Source organism: Protopterus annectens, chromosome 16.part0 (assembly GCF_019279795.1).
Source record: "Protopterus annectens isolate FY-2018-M chromosome 16.part0, PAN1.0, whole genome shotgun sequence".
Taxonomy (NCBI): Eukaryota; Metazoa; Chordata; order Ceratodontiformes; family Protopteridae; genus Protopterus; species Protopterus annectens.
Genome location: NC_056750.1, coordinates 781,914,030 through 781,941,388, shown reverse-complemented (window position 1 = coordinate 781,941,388; position 27,359 = coordinate 781,914,030). Strand labels below are relative to the sequence as shown.

The 27,359-nt window shown below is 43.0% G+C and overlaps 1 protein-coding gene across 1 annotated transcript in view; it reads left to right on the top strand.

Moving 5' to 3' along the window:
- Nucleotides 1-27,359, top strand: part of EDF1 (endothelial differentiation related factor 1) — a 763,231-nt gene that overhangs the window by 116,511 nt on the left and 619,361 nt on the right. Inside the window, exon 2 of the mRNA XM_044058360.1 lies at nucleotides 19,424-19,475. Within this exon, the coding sequence (XP_043914295.1) occupies nucleotides 19,424-19,475 (52 nt within the window). The remainder of the gene's footprint in view (nucleotides 1-19,423; nucleotides 19,476-27,359) is intronic.

The window sequence follows — 27,359 nt, the reverse complement described above, 5'->3', positions numbered from 1 at the left end:
ACTGATTTATACAGGCTAGAACAACCCGACTCTGCCTTTAAACATAGGCCAAATTTTATCTCTATCAAGGCTTTTAAAGCAGATGTTTTTTTTTAAAAAAAGTGTTTAAATCCCCTAAACCTATGATCTCCCATACACAGGTCAAGATTTCTCTTGAACAGAGCCAACGAGGTGCTCTGCCTCACATGGACCGGGATTTTATTCCACAGCATAGGAGTCTCTGAGTGATAAATCTATCCCTCCAGCACGTCCTATTTATATCCGGGCTAAGGTTTAAGTCGCTTGCTCTAGTGGTTTTGGTGGATTTGGATTTTTGAGGTGGAGCATGTCCATTAATTCTGGGTTGGACATGGCTTGTATGTCAGGCACATGTCACCTCTGAGCAGACGGTATGCACACTGAATAGAGCTGGAGTTTCTTCAATCTGGCAGCATATGACAGATTTTGGAGTCCCTTTATCCTTTTGGTGAGGAACTTTTGGGGTCTCTCCAATTGCTGCAGATGTCGGATGAGATGCATCCCGAATAGGGCATTGTCTATCATTGGTCTGATAAGTGAAGAGTACAGGGAACAATGACCTCACTAGATCTGGATGTGAATCCCTTCATGATCAGGTGGGCAATGTAGAAGGTCTTTCTAACCACTTTAGCAACGTGAGTGTCAAAAGAAAGGCCACTGTCAACCTGGGTCCCCAGGTCCTGATAACCTCTTCTGTGCTTAGGGGATTGCCGCCTATATGGTAGCTTGGGGTTACCTTGTTTTCCCGAAGGGTATGACTATACATTTTTTGGCGTTTAACTTCAGGCCATGGCTCTGGCACCAGCTATCTGTTTCTGTGAGTCCCTTCTGAAGGATATCTGTGTCCGATGCACTTTCCACTATGGTCAGTTTGCAGTCGCCTGCAAACTTTGTCAGCCAAAGTCCTCCATGTTGGCCTGTACTTCTGAGAAGTAGATGCCGAATAGGGGGCCAAGGACCGAGCTGTGGGACACCACTTGTGACCGGCTTGGAGTCTGACATAGCGCCAGCAACTCTAACCCTGTGGGTTCTGTCCTTAAGCCAGTTTGCAACCCATCTTGTGACATATGGGTTTACATTTAAGCTGGTAAGTTTTTCTACAATACCCGAGTGGAGTATTGTGTGAAAGCCTTTGCAAGGTCAAGGTAGGCTGTATGGACTGCCTTTCCTTATCAATGGCCTTGGTGACTGTTTCAAGAAGTCGACCAAGTTCAAAAGGCATGATCTGCCCTTGACGAAGGTTAAACTGGGTCGGGTCCAATGTCTGCAAGTCCCTATATCTTTGTTTATGAGCTCCATTATGATCCTCTCCATAGCTTTGCAGACTAGACTTGTTAAGCTTATGGGGCGTAATTACCAGGGTCCGTAAAGGCACCGCCTTTGTGGAGTGGGACCACAGTTGCCGTACGCCACTCCTTGGGCACGTATCCTGTGGTAAGGCTGAGATTAAACGGCTGCCTTATGTGCGGGTTTAATTCCTCATTTAGCTCATGTAGCACACAGCCGGGGACACCATCCGGTCCCATTGATGCTGTGTTTTTAGCTTTAGAGAGAGCAGCTTTCACCTGCGCATTTGAGATGTCTGGGAGACTACACTCCGCTGGGATAGTTATCTCTCCTTTAGGGGGGGGAGAGGGGGTGAAGTTTGCACTGAACCTGTCTGCCAGTATGTTGGCAATGTCTGTTGCTTTTGTACCAGCCATTCTATTACCGTAAGACTGATTTGTGCTGTTAAGATAGTGTGAGTTTCCTAGGTCTCAGAAAATATGGTGGTTGTCTCCTGTTCTAATAATCCCCGACTTGAGATGAACCTCTGTTCTAGTGGCTACTGCAGCATTGATTACTATTGAACCTATTACAATTGTGTAAGTTGAACTTACTGTAACCATAGATGTTGGAATGATCCCTGCTGCAGTAGCTGCTCCCCCCACCTTTTTTTTAATGCTAGGGTATGGACATTCATTTTTTGTTATTCCTAGCCTTGTCCTTTCAGGGCTCAGCCTCCCTGTCTCTACTGGCAGGAAAGCTCTGAAGTTAGCTCAGCTTGACATTTTGGGTGTGTGGAAGGTGCCCTGAAGCTTTGGAAGGTGGCTGGCTGTTATGTCCTTGACAGGATATTATTGATGTAGCTAAGGCTATTGCAGCAGTGATCATTTGAGCATCTACTCGAATGATCACTGCTGCAATACCCTTAGCTACATCGGTAATAGTGGTAGCGACCAACTGACACACTTGCTAACTGCTTCTGCTATGGGCTCCATGGCAAGAGAGACTGATGTAATGACGTCGGCTGCCTTCTTTTATAGCACTGATGACATGATGTTGGGCAGCAAGTGATAGCAGCTGATGCAGAAAAACATTGACTCTGGTATTCGGGCTGGCCGAGGGCTACCACAGCAGGGATAACACACAGGTGATGACTGCAACAGTGAAACATGAACATCAGAAAATTGGTTTAATGAAGAGTCCTGCAGAATGGCTGCTGTCTACGAATTACTTAATAGTCTCAGCGACAGCACAAGTGTTGTAAAACCACCCCCTAAAGCTGTAGGAGATTTTCCACCAGTTGCTTGAGTTTGTCCAAATGAAGATAACGGTCACTCTCCTGTCTTGCACTAAGTACATTTTTTTTCTTTTGTTTTAAAAAATATGCAGTTGTTAAGGCATGAAGGGTGAGAGAACTGTAACGTACCGTGGGGCATTGCTAAGATGTCCGTAAGTATTTGGCATTCTCATTGAAAGTATACACTACCAAGCTTCTCAAACTCACAGCCCTTGGACCTCAAGTAGTCCTGAAATGTCATAATTGTAGATGAGAGAAATGACTGCGTGACTTTAACTACACTGCCTGCATTTCTTTTTGACTTGGAGATTGTGGCCCTTGCCCGAGATTGCAAGTCTTCAAACAGCACCAGTGGATGTTCATCGTGTTACACTGCTGCAGTCATTACACTTGGGTTATCCTGACGTCAGCCGGTCCTGCAGTCGGCCAGAGTTCCAAAGTCTTGGTCCGGCATCGGTTGCTGTCGCTTCTTCCCTGACGTCAGTGTGCCAGGAGTATACAAGATGCATCCAACGCCATTTTCTTCAGTCTTTCCTGCCGCGCGGTGCCCGAAGCAAAAGCAGTTCGTAAGTGCCGGTCGGCCGACTCCTGAGATTTTCAAAGTCTAATTTCAGATCCGAAGTCTTCAATAAAGCTAAGTAACCCGTTGGGGACACTTTTTTTTTTTTTTTTTTCTTGCCTCAGACCGATGTCAGAAAAAGTTTAATAATTGTATTTCTTGTGGGAAGCAAATACCTCATAAGGACTTCCACTCTTACTGTATTCCATGCCTAGGGCCCTGGTCACTAGTTGGTTTTGTGCTAGATTTAACAAACGCACTATAAAACTATGTTTTGATTTTGCTTTGCACTACTTTGGATGAAGGTTCAATTATACCATGCCGTCGGATCAACCGACGACCGCAATTCTGAAAAAAAAACGCAAAGAAAAGGATAAAGACAGGCATCAGAGGTCCAAAACAGACGACGAAGCCTCTTGTAGGCCAGTCACCGGTTCTCAGTGAGGCGCTTTCACAGCCCCTGACACCCGCTACCTCAGAGCCGCAGGCCACTTCCAACTCACACGTGGAGACATCTAGGCCCCTGGAAACTCAAGGTATTGCACCTATGGAAACTAATCCCTCAGATGGGTCCAGAGCCGCTGAGCAGGCATCTGCTTCTGAGGGTGTTTTCAGACCTTCATAACTTACCATTAAAGCAACAGCCAAGACAAAAACACCATTAAAGACAAAGAAGCAAGTACAGCATCCTCCTGGACAGTCCTCCATGCCTAAGAAACAGATGCTTAAAATGGCCAAAGACCTCCTTACTCTAATCAGGGGTTCCCACCCCCCTCCTGAGAAAAGGCCTAGGCAGGATACAGACTATGATTCCTCTGATCAGGTTTCCATTTCCTCAGATTCCTCTTCAGACCAGGGATACTCTCTACCCCCCTATGAAGACTCTGATGCTGAAGAATCTATCCCTTCAGCCTCTCCTCCTGAGGATTATTCTTTTGGGGAAGCTTTACATACCATGAGGGAGCATGTCCATTGGGAAAGTCAGGATTATTCAGAATCCAAGAAAAGGCTCAGGGACTTCCTTTTATTGCCTCAGCACAGGCCCCTGGCTGTTCCGCCTGTGTTAGATATTGTGGATGATGTGTTCTCTGAATCCAACTCCTCTCCCGATTCTTTGCCCCCTGCACCAGCCAAGCCAGATAGGTATTAGAGTCCCTGACTCACAAGTTTCTTTATAAAAACACTTCTGCTGATCCAGAAACTATTTCCCAGGGTCCCAAAGGGGTTAAGGCTTCCATTGCAAAAAATCCAGTCCCATCTGACAGATTCTAGAGCATTGGATAGATGGGGGAAGAAAGTTTACACTTCTGCAACTTTAGCAGTAAGGGCTTTAAATTGCCAGTTTCACATGCTTAAGTACCAACAATATTTAATGGCTCAGTTAAAACAGAAAATGCTTGCAAGCTCAGAGGCTCCTGACTATAAAAAAAATGCAGGATTTATTGCATGCAGTTGAACAGGTGGGAAAACATACTCTGCAATGTGGTTTTGATTCTTTAGAGGCCTCTTGTAGAGCCGCAGTTACAGGTTCTATGATTCGAAGACATGCTTGGTTAAAAGAACAGAGTTTACCTGATCATGTTAAGGCAAAATTATTGGATGCTCCTTTACAGCATGATACCTTATTTGGTGTTAAGGCAAAAGAGGTGTTAAAGAAAATGGAGGATAAAGCTAAAGCTATGCAAACAGTCAAAGATTTCTTAACATGTACAGCCACCTCGATTTAGCAGAAATTGGCCTACAAAGAATTGGTCCTTTCCAGTTTCACACAGGCCACAGAGAGGCAGATACAGACGCCCAAGAGGCAGATCTCAACCCCAAGTCTCTAACAGACAATGACAGTGGGGTACCTCAACCCCAAAAGGAGGTGAGGACAAGTTTCATCCTTACAAGAAACGGTCCCAATGACTTCCCCCTTCGTACGCCAAGCACTTCCCTTTTGGCAGCCCCCTTAGGGGGGAAACTAGCACTTTTTTCTCAAAATTGGCAAACTATCACCCAAGACAAATGTGTTCTGAATATTGTGTCTCAAGGTTACAGGTTCCACTTTCACATTTTACCAAGGCTAAAAGGAATGCCAAACCTGCCACAAAAATCAATGGGCAGAGGCTCACAAACAAATTTCAGCCCTCATGGACATGAGAGCTATTCAAAAAGTACCACAGTAGGAACAAGGACAAGGATTTTACTCAACTCTTCCTGGTCCCCAGAAAGGACAAAGCCTGGAGACCCATACTAGACCTTTCAACTCTGGATGTTCCGAAATTCAAAATGTTGACACTACAGCAGCTTCTTCCGTTGCTGGGCAAGAAGGCTTGGCTTGTTACCCTGGACCTCAGAGGCATACCTGCATACCCCTATCAGACAATTGCAGAAGATACCTCAGATTCAAAGCTGGTACAATGCACTACCAATTCTCTGCACTGCCCTTTGGCTTATCTACTGCGCTCAGGGTCTTTACAAAGTGCCTGGCACCAGTAATTGCATTTTGCAGACAAAAAGGAATTCAAATATATCCATACCTGGACGACTGCCTCATTCAAGCAGAGACAAAAGACATTCTTCTAAAGCATCTGACGTTTGTAAAAAGGTTGCTAATTTCTCTAGGGTACGCAGTAAACGAAAAGAAGTCAAAGCTAGTGCCCTCACAACAGATAATATTCCTGAGTGCCAGCTTAAATACAACGGCCCAGGTGGCTTATCTCACGCCAGACAAACCAGGACAACTGATTCAATATTTTCAATTACTGGCAAAAAAGTCCCATCTCCCTGCAAGAAAAATTCTGCAGGCCCTGGGATTCATGGCATCCTGCATACTACTAATTCCATATGCCAGACTGCATATGAGGAAATTACAGTGGTACCTAAGTGTTTGGACTCCACACTCTCACAGTTTATAAGCAGTAATGCCAATAATTCCCTGCCTACAACAGGAGTTTCGATGGTGGGCACAGGCATGTCACCTCAACAAGGGTGAGCCTTTCCACTCTACCCACAGCCAGGCATACAGATGATTCGGATTACGCCTGGGGAGCACACATGGCAGGAAAATGTATTCAGGGCAAGTGGACCCCAGACCAAATGCATCTTCACATCAATCTAAAAGAGATGTTGGCTGTTCAAAATGCCCTAACAGCTTTCAAGGACCTTCTGCATCTAGGACAATTATTATTAGACAGACAACACCACAGTAATGTGGTACATAAACAAGCAAGGGGGCACTCATTCTTATCCCCTATGCAGGCAAGCCATGACCTTGTGGAACACGGCTCTAACTTATCAAGTTCATCTGCAAGCACTATTCCTGTCAGGAAAGAAAAATACTCTGGCAGACTATCTAAGCAGAAATATCATGGACCCTCTCAAATGGAAATTGAATCCACAAATCTTTAACATGGTAAGGCAAACATGGGGATGCCCAGACATAGTTCTTTTTGCCTCCCCACTGAATTGCCAACTACAAAAATTCTGCACAAGGACTTGTCACACAAGCATGGAAAGTGGATGCTCTCTTGTTCAGCTGGAAAAGCCTAAAAGTTTATGCCTTCCTACCACTGCCTCTCCTTTTAAAGGTACTCCTAAAAGCCAGACAAGAAAAACCACAGATGATCACGATTGAGTACCAGTGCTGGCGTGGCCAGTCTGGAGCAATCTTAAAGAACTTGGCTCAAGGCCCACCATGGATTTTGCCTCAAATTTCACACCTTCTGACTCAACAAAACAATCTGATCCTGCACGGTCAGCTCAAAACCCCAAACCTGGCTGCATGGCAGATTCATTAGTCAAACAGGCAACACCTCTCTCTAAAGCGGTTATGGATGTCATTTTGGAGGCCAGGGGGCCTAGCACCAGGAAATCTTACTCCGAAAAATGGAAGAGATTCTGCACCTGGAACCAGGCTCAAAGCCTTGACCCTCTTGTCCCAAACATTCCTGAAATTTTACAATACTTAACTGAGATGCTGGACAAAGGCCTATCCTTATCAATTAAGATCCACGCCTCTGCCATTTCAGCACATTACAACACGGATCCTCCTTTATTCTCGCATCCCTTGCTAAAGCAGTACATCAGAGGGGCTAAAAACATAAGACCGCCCCAGAGAGCACCAACACCAACTTGGGACCTCAATTTTGTTTTGGAAAAACTGACCCTGCCACCTTTTGAGCCAGCCCATACAGCCGATCTAAAATTTTTATCATGGAAAACAGCTCTGCTCCTGGCAGTAACTTCAGCACGAATAGTCTCAGAGCTACAGGCATTAATGGCAGTGGAACCTTTTATTTTTCATCAGGACAGGGTTTCTTTAAGGACTAACCCTACCTTTATGCCAAAGGTGGTATCTAGTGTGCCTCTTAACCAAACCATCCATTTGCCAACTTTTTATCCAAACCCCCAGAATAAAGGGGAGAAACTTCTGCACTCTTTGGACATACACAGGCAGCTACGCTTCTACCTGGACAAAACAAAAGCTTTCAGGAAAACTGAGCAACTGTTTGTAGCATATGCTGCAGGATCACAGGGCAAGGCTATCTCAAAGCAGACTATATCCAAATGGATAGGACACTGTATTCGGTACTGCTACACACAGCATGGAAAATCGGTCCCTAATATCATTAGGCCACATTCTACCAGAGTAACAGCCACTTCAGCAGCCTTTCTCAGAGGAGTACCAACCAAGGACATTTTGGAGGCTGCAACTTGGAGTTCAGTGCACACCTTTGCCAAGCATTACCACTTGCCTCCTTACTCTAAATCCAGAGCAGGATTTGCCACTGCAGTTCTGCAGGGCCTCATAGCCAATCCTAACTCTTTATAGACCAGCCACCCAACCTTAGCTTTGGGATTCTACCCAAGTGTAATGACTGCAGCAGTGTAACACGAACATAGTACAGTTTTGTACTTACCATAAATGTAGATGTTCAAGTGTTCACACTGCTGCAGTCCAGGTTACCCTCCCTCCATCACCTCTGTCCTAGCTGGACTTATTTATACCTTTCTGTCCTATACAACCGTATTTGCTTGTAACTGAAGGTGTGTTTATTTTCTTTATATATATATATATATATATATATATATATATATATATATATATATATATATATTTATGTATATATATATATATATATATATATTTATATATATATATATATATATATATATATATTTGTGTATATATATATATATATGTATATGCATTATTAGCAATATGTATTGCCTATCTACTTGGGGGCACCCGACATCTGGGGCAAGAAAAACTGAAGAAAATGGCATTGGATGCATCTTGTATACCCCTGGCGCACTGACGTCAGGGAAGAAGCGACAGCAACCGACGCCAGACCACGACTTTGGAACTCTGGCCGACTGCGGGACCGCCTGACGGCAGGATAACCCCAAGTGTAATGACTGCAGCAGTTTGAACACTCTAACATCTGCATTTATGGTAGGTACAAAACTGTACTTGAGTTTGAGAACCCTGGAGTAGACTGTATTCTCTAAGTTGCAGCATATTTTAAATATTAATGAAATCCTAATTGTTTCTAGTCTGTTAGGTGTGATAAGAAGTCCTCATCTAAAACATGATGCTGCATGTGTTATGGCCACTGGGCAGATGAAAACCTTTCCAGGCTGCTGATGAATACCCCCCCTGCCTATCATGCTGCTTCCTTTCCCAGATTTTCTTTGCTTTACTGGTTCCTTGGTACAGAGTGATGGAGTTCTGATGGCATCCCAGATTGTCACTGTTCAGCAAGGGGCATCCCAGATTGTCACTGTTCAGCAAGGGAGCCTATCACTTAAAGGAGTTGTTTGTGGCGGTGAATAGGAACTGGAAGTGACTAGGAACTGGAAGTGACTGTTGGCATCAACTGGGATTTCCCAAGATTTTCCACTATATAGGTGTTGGCTCACCTATCCTTTTTTTGTGGGTGTCTTGGGCATAGAATGAATGCCCCAGTGGTGAATCATGGGGAAGAGAATGCATCCTTATCTTACAAATACTAAGGCATGCACCTGCATTGGTTCTTTTCCTTGATGTCCTTGGGTCCTTCCACATTGGGCATGTGGGGTATTCAATGGGTGGGGCACAAATCCAAAAAAGGCCCTATATAGGTGTTAGTGTGACACTGCAGTGTGATGCTTCAGCCTCCTGTCAGACAACAGGAAAAGTATCAGATGTCCAGGGGTCTGCAGCCAGTGAGCCAGATCAAGGAGAGGTATTGGTGGCAGCTGATCTGCGGGGTGGGGTCCTACAACTCTGTCTCTCTTCAAGACTACCCCTGCCAGAGCTGGGTACTATATTCCTTTGCCTGACCAAGAGGCCTTCTGCTCTGCATCTCATCTGTGTGGAACCTAAGTCAACCATGATGTAACATTTTGCAAAGAGTACTAGTCCTGTTGTGTTGGATTTCAGCAGATTTGTGATTTCATGGAGGAAGTTGTTTTTAGCGTCGAGATGCCTTTGACCATTTTCTCTTATTTCACCTTTTTCAAAAGGTGGTGCATTTTTTTGTGTGCTGTTGCTGCACAGGCTATTCTGCTGAACGTGGTGTCCATGTGAAGTTAAAAACTCCTGCTCCCCACATTGACAGTAGGAGCATGCTGCCCGAACTCTGTATTCTATATTCTCTCTATTAATAGGGTGTTAAGCATGCTGTATATGAGCTCTAGGGGTGAGCTAATTGCAGAGTTGACACAAGTATTTAAAAGGGTTGCAATCCCAGCTGCCCAACCATTGGATCCCTGGTTAACCAGATTGTGCCTTTTATCATTGTACTATGTGTGTGTCTCATTGGGGGGGGTGTAAGTAAGGGCAACATGCTGTCCGTTTTCTTGGAATCTTTGTCAGCTTTTGTTTCAACAGTCTATTTTGAGGCTCTAATCAGGACTCCAGATTGTGTTCTTGAGCAGACTGGTGATGGTCATGGGTACCATGGTCCTCCTTTACAGTGGAGCGTTCTGCCACCTGAGGTATTGCCTAGGTGCTCCTGTGTGAATGTAGGGTGGGGGTCATCTATCCTTCCACCTGACAGTGTAGGTGGCTGTCACACACAACAGCTAAATAAGGGACACTATCTAGTCCCCTTTCTTAAGTTCACTCAAGCCACAGTTTCCCCCTCGTAGTCAAAACAGTAGCAAGATTAGACTCTCAAGCTTGTTTTATAAAAATAACTGTCCTGGAGATCCAGCCAGACTAGAAAAGGCAAGTCTTTCACTTCAGGTGTCTTTTCAGTACATGCGTCCATCTGTCCACTTCTCTGTGTGGGTAGCCTAAACCAGTGCATGCCAAAATAGTCCTTTCACTAAAGCAGATGCCCTACGCTGACCGCCTTAAACTCCAGCTATACTGATCTCTGCTTAACATAAAAGGCCATGTCGAACCCAGAGCTGTTGGACATGCTACACCAGGGATCTAAACCTTGTCATCACAGTAAACAAAACATGCTGGAGGGATAGATTCCTGACTCAGAGACTCCCCAGACTCTGGAATAGATTGCCCATACATGTCAAGCAGAGTGCCTCTTTGGACCTCTTCAAGAGGAACCTTGACGATTGGATGGGAGAAAGGAAATTCACCCCAGGGATCACGTCAGTCGCCCTGCTAGACAGGGGTCCAGGAAAGTAAATAATGTGGGAAGAAATAGCCAGGGAATTGTTATGGCTAGGCTTGTATAGGCCCTAGGGCTGATAGCCTAGTACCAACCTATGAATCTTTACAGACTGTTCTCTGCCCAAAAGAGAGAGGATGTGCTTTTTTGATTTTCAGGATGCATATCTGCACTTCCTGAACTCTCTTGGATGTCTTGAAGTTCCTTTTCTTCTGCGTAGGAGGTGGTCACTTTCAATTCTTGGTATAGCCATTTGCTCTCTCCTAGGCTATTTAACTGTAGCTCAGTGTGTTTCTTTTGTTACTTGGTTGTTTTGATAGTAGAGCCTCCATTTTGTTACACATGGTGCTCCTTTTTAATTTGATGGATAATGTCTCCATCTAGCTAATACAAGGGTTTACCCTGTGTCTCTCCACTTTTTGTTTTCTTTTCCTAGTTTTACAGTTTAATCTTGCATTGAAGTACCGTTTAAGTGGTATTATAATCTGGGTGTAAATTTGCTGAGCGCAAAGGTGGTTATACAGTGGCAGGAAATAATTTGCAGCTCTTTCTGCATGGTAGACATTACTTGAGTTCTAACTACTTTGCTTTATCGCTCTTTTTCTTTTTCCCCTCTTCTCCACTTTTTACATTCAGCTTAATAGTAGCACAACACTACTTGACAGACACAGGCAGTTTCATTTTAGAATTCTACTGGGAACCTTAGATACAGCTGTCTCTCGGTCACAGCTATGTTAACCACAGAGTTGAGAGGCAGTGCATCATTGCATATCTAAAAGCAATCTCTTAGCTAGTCTAGGCTAATTATTTACTCTCTACCTTCCTGGTGCTGAAGCCAAATTTTCTCTATCCACACTTATTTACCCTAAATCAGTACTTTAACTACAATTTATTTTTGTTTTATTTGACATTTGTTTACCAGGGTGGTTTGTCTGGGTCTACAGTACCCATTTTCAGCAGAGGCCCGGGGAGCTCCACATACACTACAATACAAATACAGTATAATCCAATACAATAAAGATTATATTAGAAATACTATACAAAAAATAATTTGAAAGAACAAACTGCTACAAGATTAATATATTACTACACATCTAGACAGCTCTGTACAGTTAAAACAGACAATAGTCACGGTCATCATACATGATGTAGATAGTGTCCAAAACATTTAAATTCTTCTCTTAGTTGTCAGAAGGCTCTAGTTTGCTTTAAGAGGTGTGTTGCTGTGTGTGTAGACAACACTACACTAAATCAACACCAAACCACTTAAGCACGATTCCCTGTTTAGCCCACATTAGTAAGCATCTGGAACCATGGATTTGCACTTTCCAGCTGTCTCTCTAGCCGACTTGGTTGAAATTGTCATCCTGAGAAAGTATAGCAGTTACCGAATGCTTACTCACAACCACCTAACTGACTGTGAAAATGTAGTTATGTAATGTTGGAGTAAAGCTGTCCTACACAGCCACTACAAATGGTGAGCAGCTTGTCCGTGCCATACATCACTACATTTTAAAAGTCGCACACAGCTCAGACCAAACTCGTAGAGCTATATATGCTCAAGTTTTTAAAAGTAACCTGCCTAACCCAGAAAGGCCTCCTAAATGTAACTTTAGAAACAAGTACCCTCAACAACCTCGTATACATGCAAAATAGGCTGCACCCACCTTGAAGCATATATCTAGAAGTAACCTTGATCCAGTCCAAAGGTCCATAAGGCCAACCTCCACACAGTGAGGTGATTGTATAGTGAGACACATCAGTGCACCACTCACTATGTTGTGCAAAGTGAGGGAGGGTTACTGTCAGTTGTCTATCAGTTTCCAGGAGATTTGACACATCACGTATTCTCAGCTAGTCACAGCATACACAGTAGTAATCCAAAACTGTTCTAATCCTTAATGAACTGTTAAATGCATATCAAGTTACACAGCCAACATAAACAAAATGATAGTGGCCAAACAGGTCAATACGTACTTTGTTCATACTTTGTCATTAACAACCAGGTGGCTCATCAAGCTCCTGATGTCCCTTATCAGTTGTATAACCTCCATTTCTCTTTCCAACCATTTCTCACAGATATCACTAAAAATGCCTCAAAATATTAAAGCCTATTATACATCTCGATTAAAACAACAATATTCGGTCTGTCATCTGCCAACAATACCATGATTGAGCAAGTAAACCCCACAAACTTAATCACTGGGTGTCGTCAGAGAGGACCAGTTAAAATTCAATCACCATGTATTGCACATGGTTAAAAAAAAAAAAATACTCAAAGAAGGTACATGTGTACAGAATACAAGACTGCCTCAGTGACATAGCCTCTGCTTTCTCACTGCCATCTCTCCTCTGTGCTGCCCCAGTCTTCACTAACCTTCAAGTCTCTCAATTGTCCAAACTTTAGTAATGTAATAAAATAGGCAGCTTTGCGTTAAACCATAACAGTAAAACAATCTACTACCTAGCCCTTGGAGTATTAAACTGTTTAGAACTACCACCTCACCTAACTCTTTCTCAGCTAGCTGCAATACACAAACTTCTTTATAAGCCAGAAAGTTGCTCATACCTTGACAATTTAATACAACACTACTTTATGCTGTAGAGAAAAATCGCTATTACCAAATCATTTAATACTGTAGATGACTGTTTTCAAATAATGTAGCTAAACCATGAAACCGCTTCCATCTACCACTGAAATCCATTCAGAATGCAAACTCTTTTAAAACCAAGTAAAACTTCACCAAACAAATCAAAGGATCTGCTCCTGTGTATCTCCAGGATAAATGCTACTTACCTTCAGCTTGCCATTATATCGTCCAGCAGCTTCTCTTCATTCAGAATCATGTGCCCCACAACCAGTCTTCATTACCTGAGAAGTTTTGCTGGCATCTCCCAGCCATATACATGCATTTGTTGCACTGTTGCCCTCATTTCTATATTTCTAATATAAACTTATGAAAGCCATGTATAATCACCAGTGAACTTGCCTTGTACTCCTCCTCTTAACTACAGTCCTAATATTTTCTGCCCTACCTAGTTCCTTCTGTCACCTCCATTTCTTTGAATTTCTGGGCACTAATCACATGGTCCTTTTATCTATTTAACAGGTTTTTGTAAATGCACGTCTTCAGATACTCTGTTCAACATCAACTAGTGTATAGTATATTTTATATTGTAATAGTTGTCCTTATTTTATATTAATGTAATTTAATTAGCGAATTAATGTGCAATTGTTTAATATTAATGTCTGTCTGCATCTATTACTGAACTTGTTTAAAAATGTTTGTAATGTATTGGAACTTTTCTCCCCAGGCTTCCCCTGAAATGGCTGCAGTCCACCCCGACGGCCAAATTTAATGTTAGGAACCTCTCCACATGGCTTTACCGTAATGCAGCCGATGAAGCAGCAGGCATGGGTTTTGACTGTAGCTTCAGCCTGGGTCCGTTTGTACCAGTCTTTCTGGACAATCCTCTCTTTGGACTGATGGGATATTTAAAAAAAAAAAAAAAAAAACACAATACAAAAAGGAAATCACCTTGACAAAGTCAGTGACTCTTAAAGAGAGGCCTTCTCTCTCTTTGAAAAAGAATCATCCAGGAGGTCCCACCAGATCACATATGGTCAGGGATCTATTTGAGGTTTTTTTTTTTTTTTTTTGTAAGCTCCAAAGGATATAAAGGACTTCAGGTTTATCCTGGATCTTGGGGGCCTAGTTAAACCTTTTTGTGAGAAGTCTAGGAAGTTGCTACACACTCAAATTTGAGCCAATCACTTTCATTTCAAAGCCCTGCTGTAAATCCCCCTGGTATTTAGTAAGTGTCCTTTCTTTTAAATTCATACATGTTTTGTATCACCAAAATCTCTGTTCTGTTTTTTTTTTTTTTACATCTTGGGCCTGATGGCAGCAGCTGCAGTGGTCATAATTGTAAAAATAATTTCCAAACGCTGCACCAAGTCCAATCTGGTTTGCCTGCTCAGTCTGGTGGAGTACTTTGAGAAAGTCACCAGGGCCATGGATGAGGGTACAATGGTGCACACTGCTTATCTAGACCTGGCTAAAGCTTTCAACACAATTTCCTACTCTGGGATCATAGATAAACTTAAGTTGGGAATAAACCCCTACATCGTCTGATGGATAGCAAATTGGCTCACCGACAAGACCGCTGTCTGGATAGGTGAATCCTCTTCCGATAAGCCTGTTACTGAAGGTGTCCCACAGGGCCCAGTGTTGGGACTACTTCTGTTTGGTATTATATACTCTACTGAAGTGAAGGCCAGTATTGGGGGCCTCTGGCTCACCAAGTTCGCTGGCAAACTGTAAGCAGTCTCTGAATCCCTAAACGATGTTGACATCTGTAAACGGGTAAAAAATGACAAGCAACTTGTGCCAAAACCATGGTCTAAGACTAAATGCTGAAAAATGCGTAATCCTACCCTATGGTAAATCAGATATCCTTGCAAATTATAATCCTAGTACACCCCTAAAAGTAGACCCAGTGGTGAGGGACCTAGGTACACAGATAGTTACCAGGTGGTCAAAGTTTAATTAACTAAAGTAGTGAGGAAATCCTGTGTGACTCGACTTATAAGTAAAGGCATGGCATCAAGATCAGTGGAAGTCCGTGACCTCATCAGGCCTATAATAGAGTACAGTGCTCCCTTCTGCATTACCTAACCAGGCACATACACCAATTGGAGCGGCCCCAGAGATTTCTCCCTAAAAAAATACCAAGCCCAAGACAGACTCATCTCTTATGCATGCCATCTCATATTGTTCGAGAGGTGACTTATGCTTGACCTACAAGGCATCCTCTAATCCAGCCATGAAAATGTTACATTTTTGCAAAAAAAATTATACGAGGGCTAAGCATTCCATGGACCTGAACGTTACTTGTGACTCTAAAAGAACTTGCTGGAGAGATGGATTTGTATCCCAAAAGCTACCTTGTCTATGGAATAAACTTCCCACCTTCATAAAAACAAGGCCTGTTCCTTACTCTGTCCAAAAAGAATTTGGATAAATCAATGAGGAACCATAAATTCACCCCAGGGTACTGACCATGTCCCTTATAGACAAAGGCAGTTTGTAAAATAACTCAAGGCTCCAACATCCAAAGACCCACTACCCTGATATTACCTCATTCCATATTTGGGGAATTAAGGTACCGCAGTGGTAGTGCTGCGGTAGCGTTGTCACCTCACAATAAGACACTGTCCGGTTCGATTCTCAGCTAGAGCTTCTTCTGCGTGGAGACATGTGTGAATGGGTGTACCTTCGTTGAAAGTTGTGCATCAGGGCTGGTAACTCTGCATGTAAAAATCAACTACCAATCATTAGCGGACCGGAGTTCCGCTGTGGCGACCCATAACCGTGAAAAGCCGAAAGACTCAACATATTGGAGTCTGAGATAATCCGCAGTGGTGGTGCTGTGGTAGCGTTGTCGCCTCACAGTAAGTCGCTGTCCGGTTCGATTCTCAGAGCGTCTTCTGTGTGGAGACATTTGTGAATGGGCATACCTTCGTTAAAGGTTGTGCGTCAGGGCTGGCAACTCAACACGTAAAAATCAACTGCCAATCATTAGCAGACTAACTGGGAAAGGCCGAAAGACTCAACATTATCATAACCTGGGTATTATTGGCTAGCTTGGAAACCAGTTCGGGTTTGTAAAAGGCAGGTCATGTCTCCTAAACCTGATAGACTTCTTTGAAGCGGTCATCAAAGCTGTAGATGAGGGTAAGGTGGTACACGCAGCCTATCTAGATCTTGCCAAGGCTTTCAACACCATCCCCCACTCTGAAATTAGACAAACTCACTAAACTAGGTATACCTATGTCACAAGATGGGTTTTCCAACTGGCTCACTGACCGAACCCACACTGTGAAAGTAGCAGACTCTAAATCCAACTTCAGACCAGTGACAAGTGGAGTACCACAGGGTTCAGTCCTAGGTCCTCTCCTGTTAGCCTGTACTTCAGAGAAGTAGATACCAAACACATAAGGTCTTTGGTTAACAAAGTTCACAGATGACTGCAAACTAGGAGCCATAATCAAATCTCCTAACGATGTGGACATCCTACAAAAGGGCCTCACTGAGACAGATGCCTGGTGTCAAAGCCATGGCCTCAAGCTCAATGCCAAAAAGTGCATTGTCATCCCTTTTGGTAAAAACTCTGTACCTATGAACTACCACATAAGCAGTAGTCTACTTAACACCGAAAGTGTGATGAGACCTTGGGACACAGGTGGACAGTAGTCTCATCTTTGATAATCACATTGCCACAGTAGTCAGGAAATCCTATGTGGCACACCTCATCTCGGAAAAAAGGTCATTGTTCCCCTCTACTCATCACTCATTAGACCCATTATAGAGTACAACGCCCCTTTTGGTATGTACCTCACAAGACATCTACAACAACTGGAAAGGCCACAGAAATGCCTCTCAGAGAGGATTACCGGCCTCAGATGCCCTACACAGACAGTCTCAAAAAAACTCCAGCTTTACTCTGTCGCATATCTCCTATTCAGAGGCGATCTCTGCCTAACATACAAAGCTATGTCAAACCCAGAGCTGTTTGACATGTTCCACGTAAAGAAATTCTAATCCCTCTGAGCTACACTCTCTAGGGACCTAAACCTTGTCACCACAATAAACAGAACATGCTGGAGGAATAGATTCCTATCTCAGAGACTTCCCATACTCTGGAACAAGCTACCTATTTATATCGAACAAAGCTCCTCATTAGCACTCATCAAGAAAAATCTTGATTGGATGGGAGATAGGAAATTCACCCCGGGGATCACTTCTGTGGCTCTGCTTGACAGGGGCACAGGAAAATAATTTTCTTGGGTGGCAAAAGCCAGGGTACTGTTTTGGCTAGGCTTATATAGGCCCTAGGGCCAAAAGCCTAGTACCTACCTATGAACCATTGGCCTAGTAATCCCCTATGAACTCCTTTCTTATAGAATTGAACAGGGGTAGTTTAGAATGGGCTTCTCACAAGATGGATGGAGAGGAATTTTATACACCCCAGTTGTGAACCTCTACAAATGACCGCCTGGATGATTCAGTTGTGATACTCTCACTTCAGGAGAATGTGCAGCAGGTACTAAACTAGGCAAGAAAAACTGCTACTAAGAAATATCATGGTCCTATTAATTCAGTCCATCTGCTCTGACTTCTGAGTCCTCGAGATGCTTGTCGGATCCATTTCTGCAGCATTAGTGCCCCTGCCTCAGGCCTTTGTAGAATTTTTCTCCTGTAATGCACTAGTGGCCAGAATTGGCTCAAATCTTGTTTGCTGACATTGTGAACAGACACAGACCTAGACAGCTCAGGCAAGGTAAGTACTTTTTTTAATAGAGTAACTTAATTTTTCTTGTTGCTTTCTAAATAGTAGTGCACATTTCCTTAGTAAGGCTAAGTTTCAGATTCTCTTCCGTTTCAGCCCATTTTCTTGTGCTCCCTTCAGTTAGTGATTTTCCTCCCGCCAGGTCAAAAAAGTCTTCATTCTTAAGACTGACAACAATTAAGAGAACAGTTAATTGTCTCATAATTGGAGACAGTTGCTATTGACTGTTCTGATTATGGTCTGCCTTGTTTAGTATATTTTTACCAAGGAAAATAAAAGTACACACAGTGCTGGCACAGACTGTCCCCCCCCCCCCCCAAATGCGCCATTATTTGTGTGTAGTTTGTGAGCAGCACATTTGTCAGAAGGTTGACATTTGTTCCAACCTTGGCCCAGCTTGTCTGCTGTCAGTAGATCAGCCCTTGGATATAGGAGGATCATAATTGGTGGGGTTCCCTGATGCTCATATTTGTTTGTGATTTTATGGGGTCACAGGAAGCCTTCTGTCTGTGTACATTGAAGCCCTTTGTAAAGGGGGAAGGTAAGTTGTGGAGGGTAAAACAGTGAATAAAAGTGAGCAGAATGTAAAATGTGAGACCTGTTCCAAGTAGGTTTAGTATTTGCGAGTCTGTGTGCTAGGGGCAAGATGTAAAATTTGCATCCTAGCTGTAGTAGGATACTGTGGAGCCTGTGTACTTCATGGTCGAACCCACTGCCCTTATTCTAGATAAAATCTTGTATGATAACTTCTACAAAACAGTCAAAAAGTTTACATAAAATGTGTATTGTAAATTCACCAGCCTGACGCATCCTTCGTCAGAATCGCATTGGTCCACACCAAGTTGGCTGCAACTGGGCAGCCACACTACCATTACCCATGCCATCCAGACTTCTCATTGGATATGAGCTTAATAGTTCTAACCTAACTGTGCTACTAGATGTAAATAACAATACTTGGCCTATCCTTGCTTCAGCACAGTCAGAGAGCACCCCTAGAATTTATACACCTTAAAGTTGTCAGCACTGTTAAGTGATCTGGGTAAGTTCTTGTTGGAAGAAAAGTGCTCATACAAATTAATAAAGCTGTCTGCTTTCTAAAACTGGATGCAACAGCTTGATGCAAATGATATGCCAGAGTGGATTTCTGCCACTTTCTGGCAATTTTATTTTTAACTTAATATAAATATATTTGTTTTGTTGCATACCACCCCTAACTAACTTACGGTATGCAAAGGGGCCTACTTTTGTGTGCTGCAGTTCTGCTTTGTTTCAGTGATTACTGTACTCTGATGTGGAAGAATAAACTGCCTTTTTTTTTTTCTGTAGGCTATTACAGCTGCACAGAGAAGAGGAGAAGAAGTTGAAACTTCAAAAAAATGTAAGTGGATATTTGTTAGTTTCGCTGGTCAGTGGTGAAGTTGCATGCAACCACTGAAAATGCTACAGGTTTAGGCAAGGCCATTATGACAGCAGAACTGGTAGTACTTACTTTTCCAGTGTTAGGACTGCTCAGCACTTTATAGAACTATTGGATTCATTGGTACGTGTTATTCATATTGATCACTGCTGCAGTAGCCTTAGCTGTATGGGTATGTTATACCAAGGATATAATGGCAGGCCAGCTTGCAGAGCTTCAGGGCACTTTCCACGGGCCCAAACTGTCAAGCAGTTCTAGCTGACTAAAAGACAAGTGTGGGCACAAAGCCTTTCACGGCTTTACTGCCACTCAAGTTCTCTTCTCTAAGGTTTTGAGGATAGACTGTCAACTTGTGCTGTGCTTTGCTGGGCAGATAAGTTGCCTTTGGAGAAGAGAAACTTCTTTTCCCCTTCAGGCAAGTTATTTTAAAACGTAGGCGAGTCATTTAACGGACTGACTGTAACATTCTTTTAAACAGAACACTTTTTTCTTTGTCAGTTTAAAAGTAGTGTGAACTAACTGGAAACACATTTTCTGTAGAGAAGTTGCTCATCTGTTGTGACACTGCCATAGTGTTTTTAAAGTGCTCTTTAATGTGTGTGTGTGTGTTGTATTTCTGTCAAATGTTGTGGACTTGTTTTACCCTGCATTTGCAGCTTGACTTCCCAGAAAATCTGAATTTTGGGCTTGACCATGTAACAGACTTACCAGTCCAATGGTCAGTCTTCTTTCCAGCCACAAAAAGAAAAAGTTAAGCAAACAACCTTTGCCACCATGGGAACAGTTTGCCTCAGCTGCAGGTGGGTGACTTTGCTGTGGCTATTTGGTGTAGCACCTACAGACACGATGGACCAGGAGTTAGTTATGTCCTCTGCGACTGCTGGAGTCCCCTCAGTGGGCAAGGGTGAGCCACTGTTCTTGGTCCTGGTAGAGGGAACAAGGAAGATTTCCCTTTTGTGTCAGAATGCTGTATCCTTCCCTGGGGAAGAGGTTGTTGCCATTAGTAACACTGTTGGTCACATTTTCTTTTATGTCAAAAAGAGACAGAAAAGCAAGTGTATATCTACCCCTCTGCAGTAGTTTTCTGGGACTGGTTCTGTGTTTAATTCAGACTGTTGCGCCTTCTTGTAAAGTAGTTTTCTGGTAAAAGAAAGATGCATTCCTCTTTCCCCTGAAGAGATTCCACATTCTGAATTTGAACAGGACGATGTAGGGATGGATACAGGGTTTTGTCCTCAGATTTCTCATTCAGACTCTGAGGGGGACTTAGTTTATAATTTTCCGTATGTGGGTTTCACTTCCTGAGTGACTGTTAAAATGTCCCTGTTCTCAGTGGAAGAACTGAGGTTTCAGTTCCTCAAAATACTGAGTTCTTGTAGAAGGATTTTCCAAATCCACACCTATTCCTCCAGCTGTCTGCTTTAGGTGATGTGTGTCTTACTGACTGCAGTTTTCCTGATAGGCAGCCAACCAGCTGTCCCTAAAAAGGCATGTAGGACGTATAAAGTTCCTCAGTCTTTTTAAATTTTTGTACAGTAGATTTCCAAACCTGACCCAGCAGCTGTAGCTTTAGTTGAATTCCACTGCTGCTAAGCACTTTAATTCCAGTCCTATTCTGTCTAATAAGGATGGGAAATTGATAGATATACCTCTTGCCATTGGTATCATGAGGAAAGGAGGAAGTTGGCCAACATCAGGAAATGCCCTTTTCCCCCCCTGTAGTGCAATCTCGGAATTGGTAAACAAGTAGGGTGTGTGTGGGGGGCATGTGGGGGTGTGGCCATTCACCTGTGTTGATTTAATATACTGCGGTGTATGTTATGTTGGGTTCGATCTGCAGCTGGGGTGCCTTCTGTGCGGAGTCTGCATGTCCTCCCTGTGGTTGCATGGGTTTCCTCCGGGTGCTCCGGTTTCCTCCCACATCCCAAAGACAAAGTAGGTGGATTGGACACTCTAAATTGACCCTAGGTGCGAGTGTGTGCGCCTTCTGTGGAAGGTTGGGTGCCAGGCTGGCAACTTGACACCGTAAAACTCCGCTGCCAATTATGACCGGACAGGTAATCCACTCTGACCCCTAACCAGGAAAAGCCGGAAGAAGGTGTATGTTGGGAATGTTGAGCAACTTTCTCCTTTCCCTATGAAATGCATACACAGATGTGAACGTTCGTTTAACTGAACGTTCACTGTTTTGTACACTGGAGAGCATTTCGCTGAATTGTGATTTTTGACTGACTGATGTAGACCTGCCTAAAGTGGTTATCAGAGTTTACTTTAACCAAACTAACCATCTCCCTGTTTTCTTTCCTGAACCTAGTTCTGTTTTGACGGTCCTGAAGTTTTCAGATCGTGTTCCTTCTTTTCTTCACAAGAAATGAGCATGTGGTTATCTAAGGCTATTACCTTTTGTTATACTCAACATAGTAAATCTCTTCCAGGCTGGGTCAAGGCCCATTCTAGCAGAGCCTTGGCTTAATCTGTGGCTTTTTCAACAGGGTTGTATTCTAGAAGTACTATTTGCTCCTCTGTGCATACTTTTATTAATTACTATTAGTATGATTCTGTCTGTAGGTCTAGATCAGGCTTTGCTAGGGCCATTCTCCATTGGCTCCTGGACCCTTCTCCTTCCACTTCCCAAATATAGTTTTCTGTGATAAGCTACCCATACAGTAGAAAGTACTGCAGCAGTAGTCAGTATGATGTACATAGTACAGTTGTGTATGTTGAACGTGCTGTAACAGTAGATGTTTGAATGATCACTGCTACAGTAGCCACTCTTGTCCTGCACCCTCGTTTTGTTTGGTGTTTGTCATCTGAACACAACTTCATATAGAGTCTCTCTTGACCCAGAAAGGTGGTCCTCAGTGTTCTTTCCTAAACCTTTTTCCATAATCAGGAGTCTCCCAGTAGTGCTGGTGCTAAAGAGTTCTTGCCCTAATGGCAGAGGCAGTTTCAATTAATTATGGCAGAGGCAGTTTCAATTCATTACGCCAGGTTTCAGGCGAGGATTTCCCTAGTGGATATAATCCATACAGTGGTCACAACTGACAGACTTCTTTTCAGCTATGATTCATCTGACTCTCTCATGCTGAAATCACTTAAGTTGGTGGCTGACATTCTCATTCCTCCATTTAGGAAGCCCTTTCACTCTGACTTCTCAAACAGCATTAGTAACCATGGATGCCTACCCTCCTGAGGTGGGGTGCATTTTCAAGGGGCTGGATAGTCCAAGGACTCTGGAATCCTGCAGAGGCCGGTATTAACATCAACATTCTTGAGATGAGGGTGATCCACCATGCATTACAGGAGTTTCAGGACTTGCCTTCATGAGTGATAATCATACAAATGGATAGCGTGTTGATAGTCTGCATCACAACATGGGGGGGGCAAATCTTAACCGCTTTGCAGAGAGGCCATGAGAGTATTGCAATGGGCTTTGGATTAAGGTGTTCTGGTGGCAATGCTCCTTCCGGGTAAATCCAGCTGGCTAGCAGACATCCTTAGTAGGTCAGTCAGGATGCCTCATGAGGTTTCTGTCCATCACTGGCACAATATATTTTCAGTCCCCCTGCAACCTCCAGTTATGACAAAAGTACATTAGCGTCTCTCAAACTGTCCAAGGCCTTCCCCAGAGCAAAGTTCCTTCTGCAGTCCCATTAAGAATCCTGCTCCACCCTGGGATTTGAATTTAGTCGTGAAATTTCTAACCGATCCTTCTTTTAACCCATCTTTTATAGACCTTAATTTCCACTTCACAGAATTTGTACTTTTTTCATAGCTTTAAAAGTCATCATCTTACAGAAGAGCGTCTGATGACTGTCACATCACTTTTAAATGGGAATGTCAATTTTTACTTTGGGGTTAAGTTGTTAAAACCTAGTTTTAAACTAACTTTTACTTCAAAAAATATTTTTACATTTTGGGCCGAGTTACATGTAGTGCCTTTTACTATGTTTTTACAGAGAACGTTACCTTTTCTACTAAATTGTTATGACTACCACTGCCAGGCTTCTCTGGGAATCTGGCATATTTTTTGGCTTAATGATGGAACAACTTACCAGTTTTTTGAATCTTCTTTCTTCCATTCACAAAAAGAAGAAAATTACTAAAAAGGCTTTGCCACCATAGTAGGCTGCTAAAGTGTGTCATCCTCCGATGAGTAACTCTCCTGTGGCCAAAACTATGATTACTTAGCATGGGTATTTTGTTTCAGTTACTCTGGACAGTAATGATTTAGAGAGTGTAGATCAGGCTCTTAATAAAATTTAATTTGTCCGTTTCTGGTAGGAGATTTTTCATTTTCAACATTTTGAACCTCAGAATGATCGTGAAGGGACAGATTCTGTTTAGTCTCCCCAGATTTCTGATTCTGATTCTAAAAAGGGTGTGGCTTTGGCTAGTCCCTTTTGTAGGATTCTTTCCCTGAAACTTTTTCCAGAATGAATTGGCTGTTTCAGTGGGGACATGAATTTCACAGACCCTAGGCAGTAATATGATTTATTGCAACTGAAATTTCCAGAGCCTTGTCCCCAACAAAGCAGGTTGTATAATGTTCTACAGAACCTACTTCAGTTCCTCTTGTTCTGTCAACACTGGAGAAAGTGTCACATCCTGTAACTTGCCTGACAGCCAGGCTGTTGCCCACAAGAAAGCAGATAGTTACTCATGCTTGCAAGTTTTTTACTCTTGTCCCAGATCAGACCCAGCAGCTGTTGCTTTTATGTACCCAGTTGCTGCTAAACATGTAATTTATTACCAATCCCACTTCTGAGAAGGATTGAAAGACTTTTGATAGGGTTTGGGGGTGAATTCTTCAACAGTTTTAGAATTCCCAACTGTCAAGCTAATGTGCTAGTTTGCCGCTTTTGAGAATTTGAGGAATATTTTGGTATCTGCTTCCTGTTCTGTGGATAAAATCTGCTTTGTATAATTTGGTTGCATGCGTCTCAAGTAGCAGTGAAAGTGTTCAGATGTTTGAAATGAGCTTATGATTTTGCTGATGCCACTTCTCTTCTGGGGTTACTGCTTCTGGAACTGTTATTTGGAGATTTACTTGGTTGCAGTTTCAAAACCTCCCAGCAGATGTCAAAAATTAAATTTTCAATTCTCCCTTGGATAGAGACTTAGTTTTTGGATCATCTCCTGCAGCAGTCCTTAAGTGTGATGTGAGAGGTAAGCTAATTCAAGGGATCATTCAGATTTTTCAGCCTTCCTTGTCCATGTTTAAGGGATTTAATGCTCCTCCTACAACCTTCTTTAAAAAGCAAAATAAACGGACCCAGCAAGCTGCTGGTAAGCAGATGTTTAAAAAACTTCAGGGAGGTTACGCGTGCGTGCATGTACACAGGCACAGGCACGCACACACTTGGGAACCCCTGAGAACAAAGGACAGTCTAAAAAGACTGAGTGACTATTTGCAAAAACCCACCCTACCTATCAAACCCTTACTTTTTCCAGGAAGAATGAACCTCCCCCTTTTCTCCAAGGGATCCACCACCTGTCAAACCAAATTCTTTTCCCTGTCATTGAATGTACGTTATCTTGGGGGGGGGGGTGATAGAAAGCCGTCGCTCCTCCTAAAAGCAAGAGAGTGGTTTTATTTAAAGAAGTTTCTGGTGCCAAAGAAGATTTTTAGACCAGATCTTTCCTTTCCAAACCTGTTTGTGATGGTGCAAAAGTCCAATGTGATGTCTCTTCCCAACTTGTTCCCTTTTATTTTCCTTTGAGTTTTCTGATTACCTTGGATTTAAAAGAAGACTAGCATCACATTCCTATAGGTTCCAGAGTTTAGGTGTTTCTCGAGGTTTTCTGTGTCTGACTCGAATCATTGGTGCTCTGTATTATCCTTTGTGCGTACTCTTGGAGCTGTGGCTAGACAGTGTCTAGCTTCTGTGATAGACTACTTCAGAATTCACGATATTCACATTTTCCTTATTTAGACTAGCATACCTTTGCAGAGTCTTTCAAAAGTGTGAGGAATATTTCACTTGGGTAAGGAATCTCCTACACAGGCAGGGTATTCCAAGAGAATATACAGAAGTATTGCCTGATTCCTTCTGAAAGGATAGTTTCCTGGGGTGTCTCCTGGACACTGCAATTAAAGAGCATTTATTCTACATAAAATAAGTAGATCTGTTCCTGAGTTTTTTCACTGCAGCTACTGACTCACTTGGGTAATTCCTTAGTATTCTGGGTCTCTCGGCATTTATGATTCGCCTGGTACCTTTTTGCAAGACTCCATGAAAGAATTCAGTGGTACCTGAAATCTGTGTGTTCCCAGTAGCAACATCCCCTGACATTTCAGATTCCGGTTTTGGGGTTTGTGGAAAGGGAGGTTTTTTTTTGGGTGGAAACACCAGATTTCTCAGAATCTAGCTCTCATTCTCCCTTCCAGCTCCAGCACAATCAGTCACACCAGACACCTCTGCCATTGCTTAGGAGCAGTGGCTATGGGGATAAAAGTGCAGAGTCTTTGAAAGCAAAAAGACAGACCAAACATACAAACATAAGAGTTGCTTTCACTTGCAAGTGCTTTCAGCTCTCTGTCATCTGTGGTCTTTGTGACCTCTACAAGTGTTTACAGACAACACAGTGATGTGGTACATAGAGCAGGTGGGAATCTGATATTACTGTCTGTGCTGACTAGCCTTTGTAGCCTGGGATACAAGTAATTGTGACAGGCAAGCTGAGTGGGACCTGGGCAGACCCTCTTTAATGGAAACTGAGTCAGGGAGTCTTCCAGGAATTGATCCAGCTGTAGGGAACACCTCAGATCTTTTTGCCTACACCCACCGTAATCATTTGGCAAAATTCTACTCTGGCACTCCATGCAAGAAGGCCTGGAAGACAGATACATTTTCTTTTCCTTGTTCAGGAGTGTTTCTGTATGCTTTTCCATTAAAATTCAGGGTCATTCAGAAAATTCAGGAAGGTTCTCCAAAGGTAATTGTGGTAACTCCCGTCTTTTGGAAATGGCTAGGGGCACTTATCCCAGGATTCCTCAGAGACTAGACCAACTCGCACAGCCAATCTGTACCCCAAACAAGTGCAGCTAACTGCTTGGGCGATGGACTAAATTTTAGGCACCTTTTTCTGAGGGTGTAGCTGTTAAAGGATGCAAGAAAAAAATCTGCTACTAGGAAGTCATTATATTAGTGTGTGGAAAATATTTCCTAGTTGGTGGCAAGACAGGAACCTTTACCCTTTTCAGAGCTAATATTTCAAGCTATTCATCTCCAAGTGGTTTTCTCCTACAGTTGCTTCTTATACCCACTACAACAAGGCAGCTCCAGGCAGGGTCAAGGCTGTTTCTACCAGGACCTTGGCTTCATCTTTGGCTTTCTAGAAACAACAACTTGGTCCTCTGTGCAGACTTTTTACAAAATATTATAAACTAGATTCCCTCTCCATGTCTAGGAGAGACTTTGCTGGAACATTCTTCAGGTGCTCCTGGGCCCTCATCTTCCTCCTTCCATTCTGTATAAACTCTATCTATCCATGTAGTTATGGTTAAGTGCTGCATTAGCCTTAATGTTTAACTTAATACAGTTGTTTTTAAGTAAGCTTACCATAACAATAGATTTTCGAATGATTGTTGCTGCATTAGCTGCTCCATCTATTTCTAGGGTGAGAACCTTTGTGCTCAGTTTCCTAGCATTGAGCTGTGTTGGGTTTTAGCCTCCCTCTTTCTGTTAACCTGGTGCCCTAACCACACTTTTTTTTTTTCCTCAGCTCAAGCTGACTGTTTGGGTGTGTGAAAAGTGCCCTTGAAGCTTTGGAATCTGGCCCACTGTTGCATCCTATGCAGTATACAGCCCCATATAGCTAAGGCCACTGCTTTGATGTCCG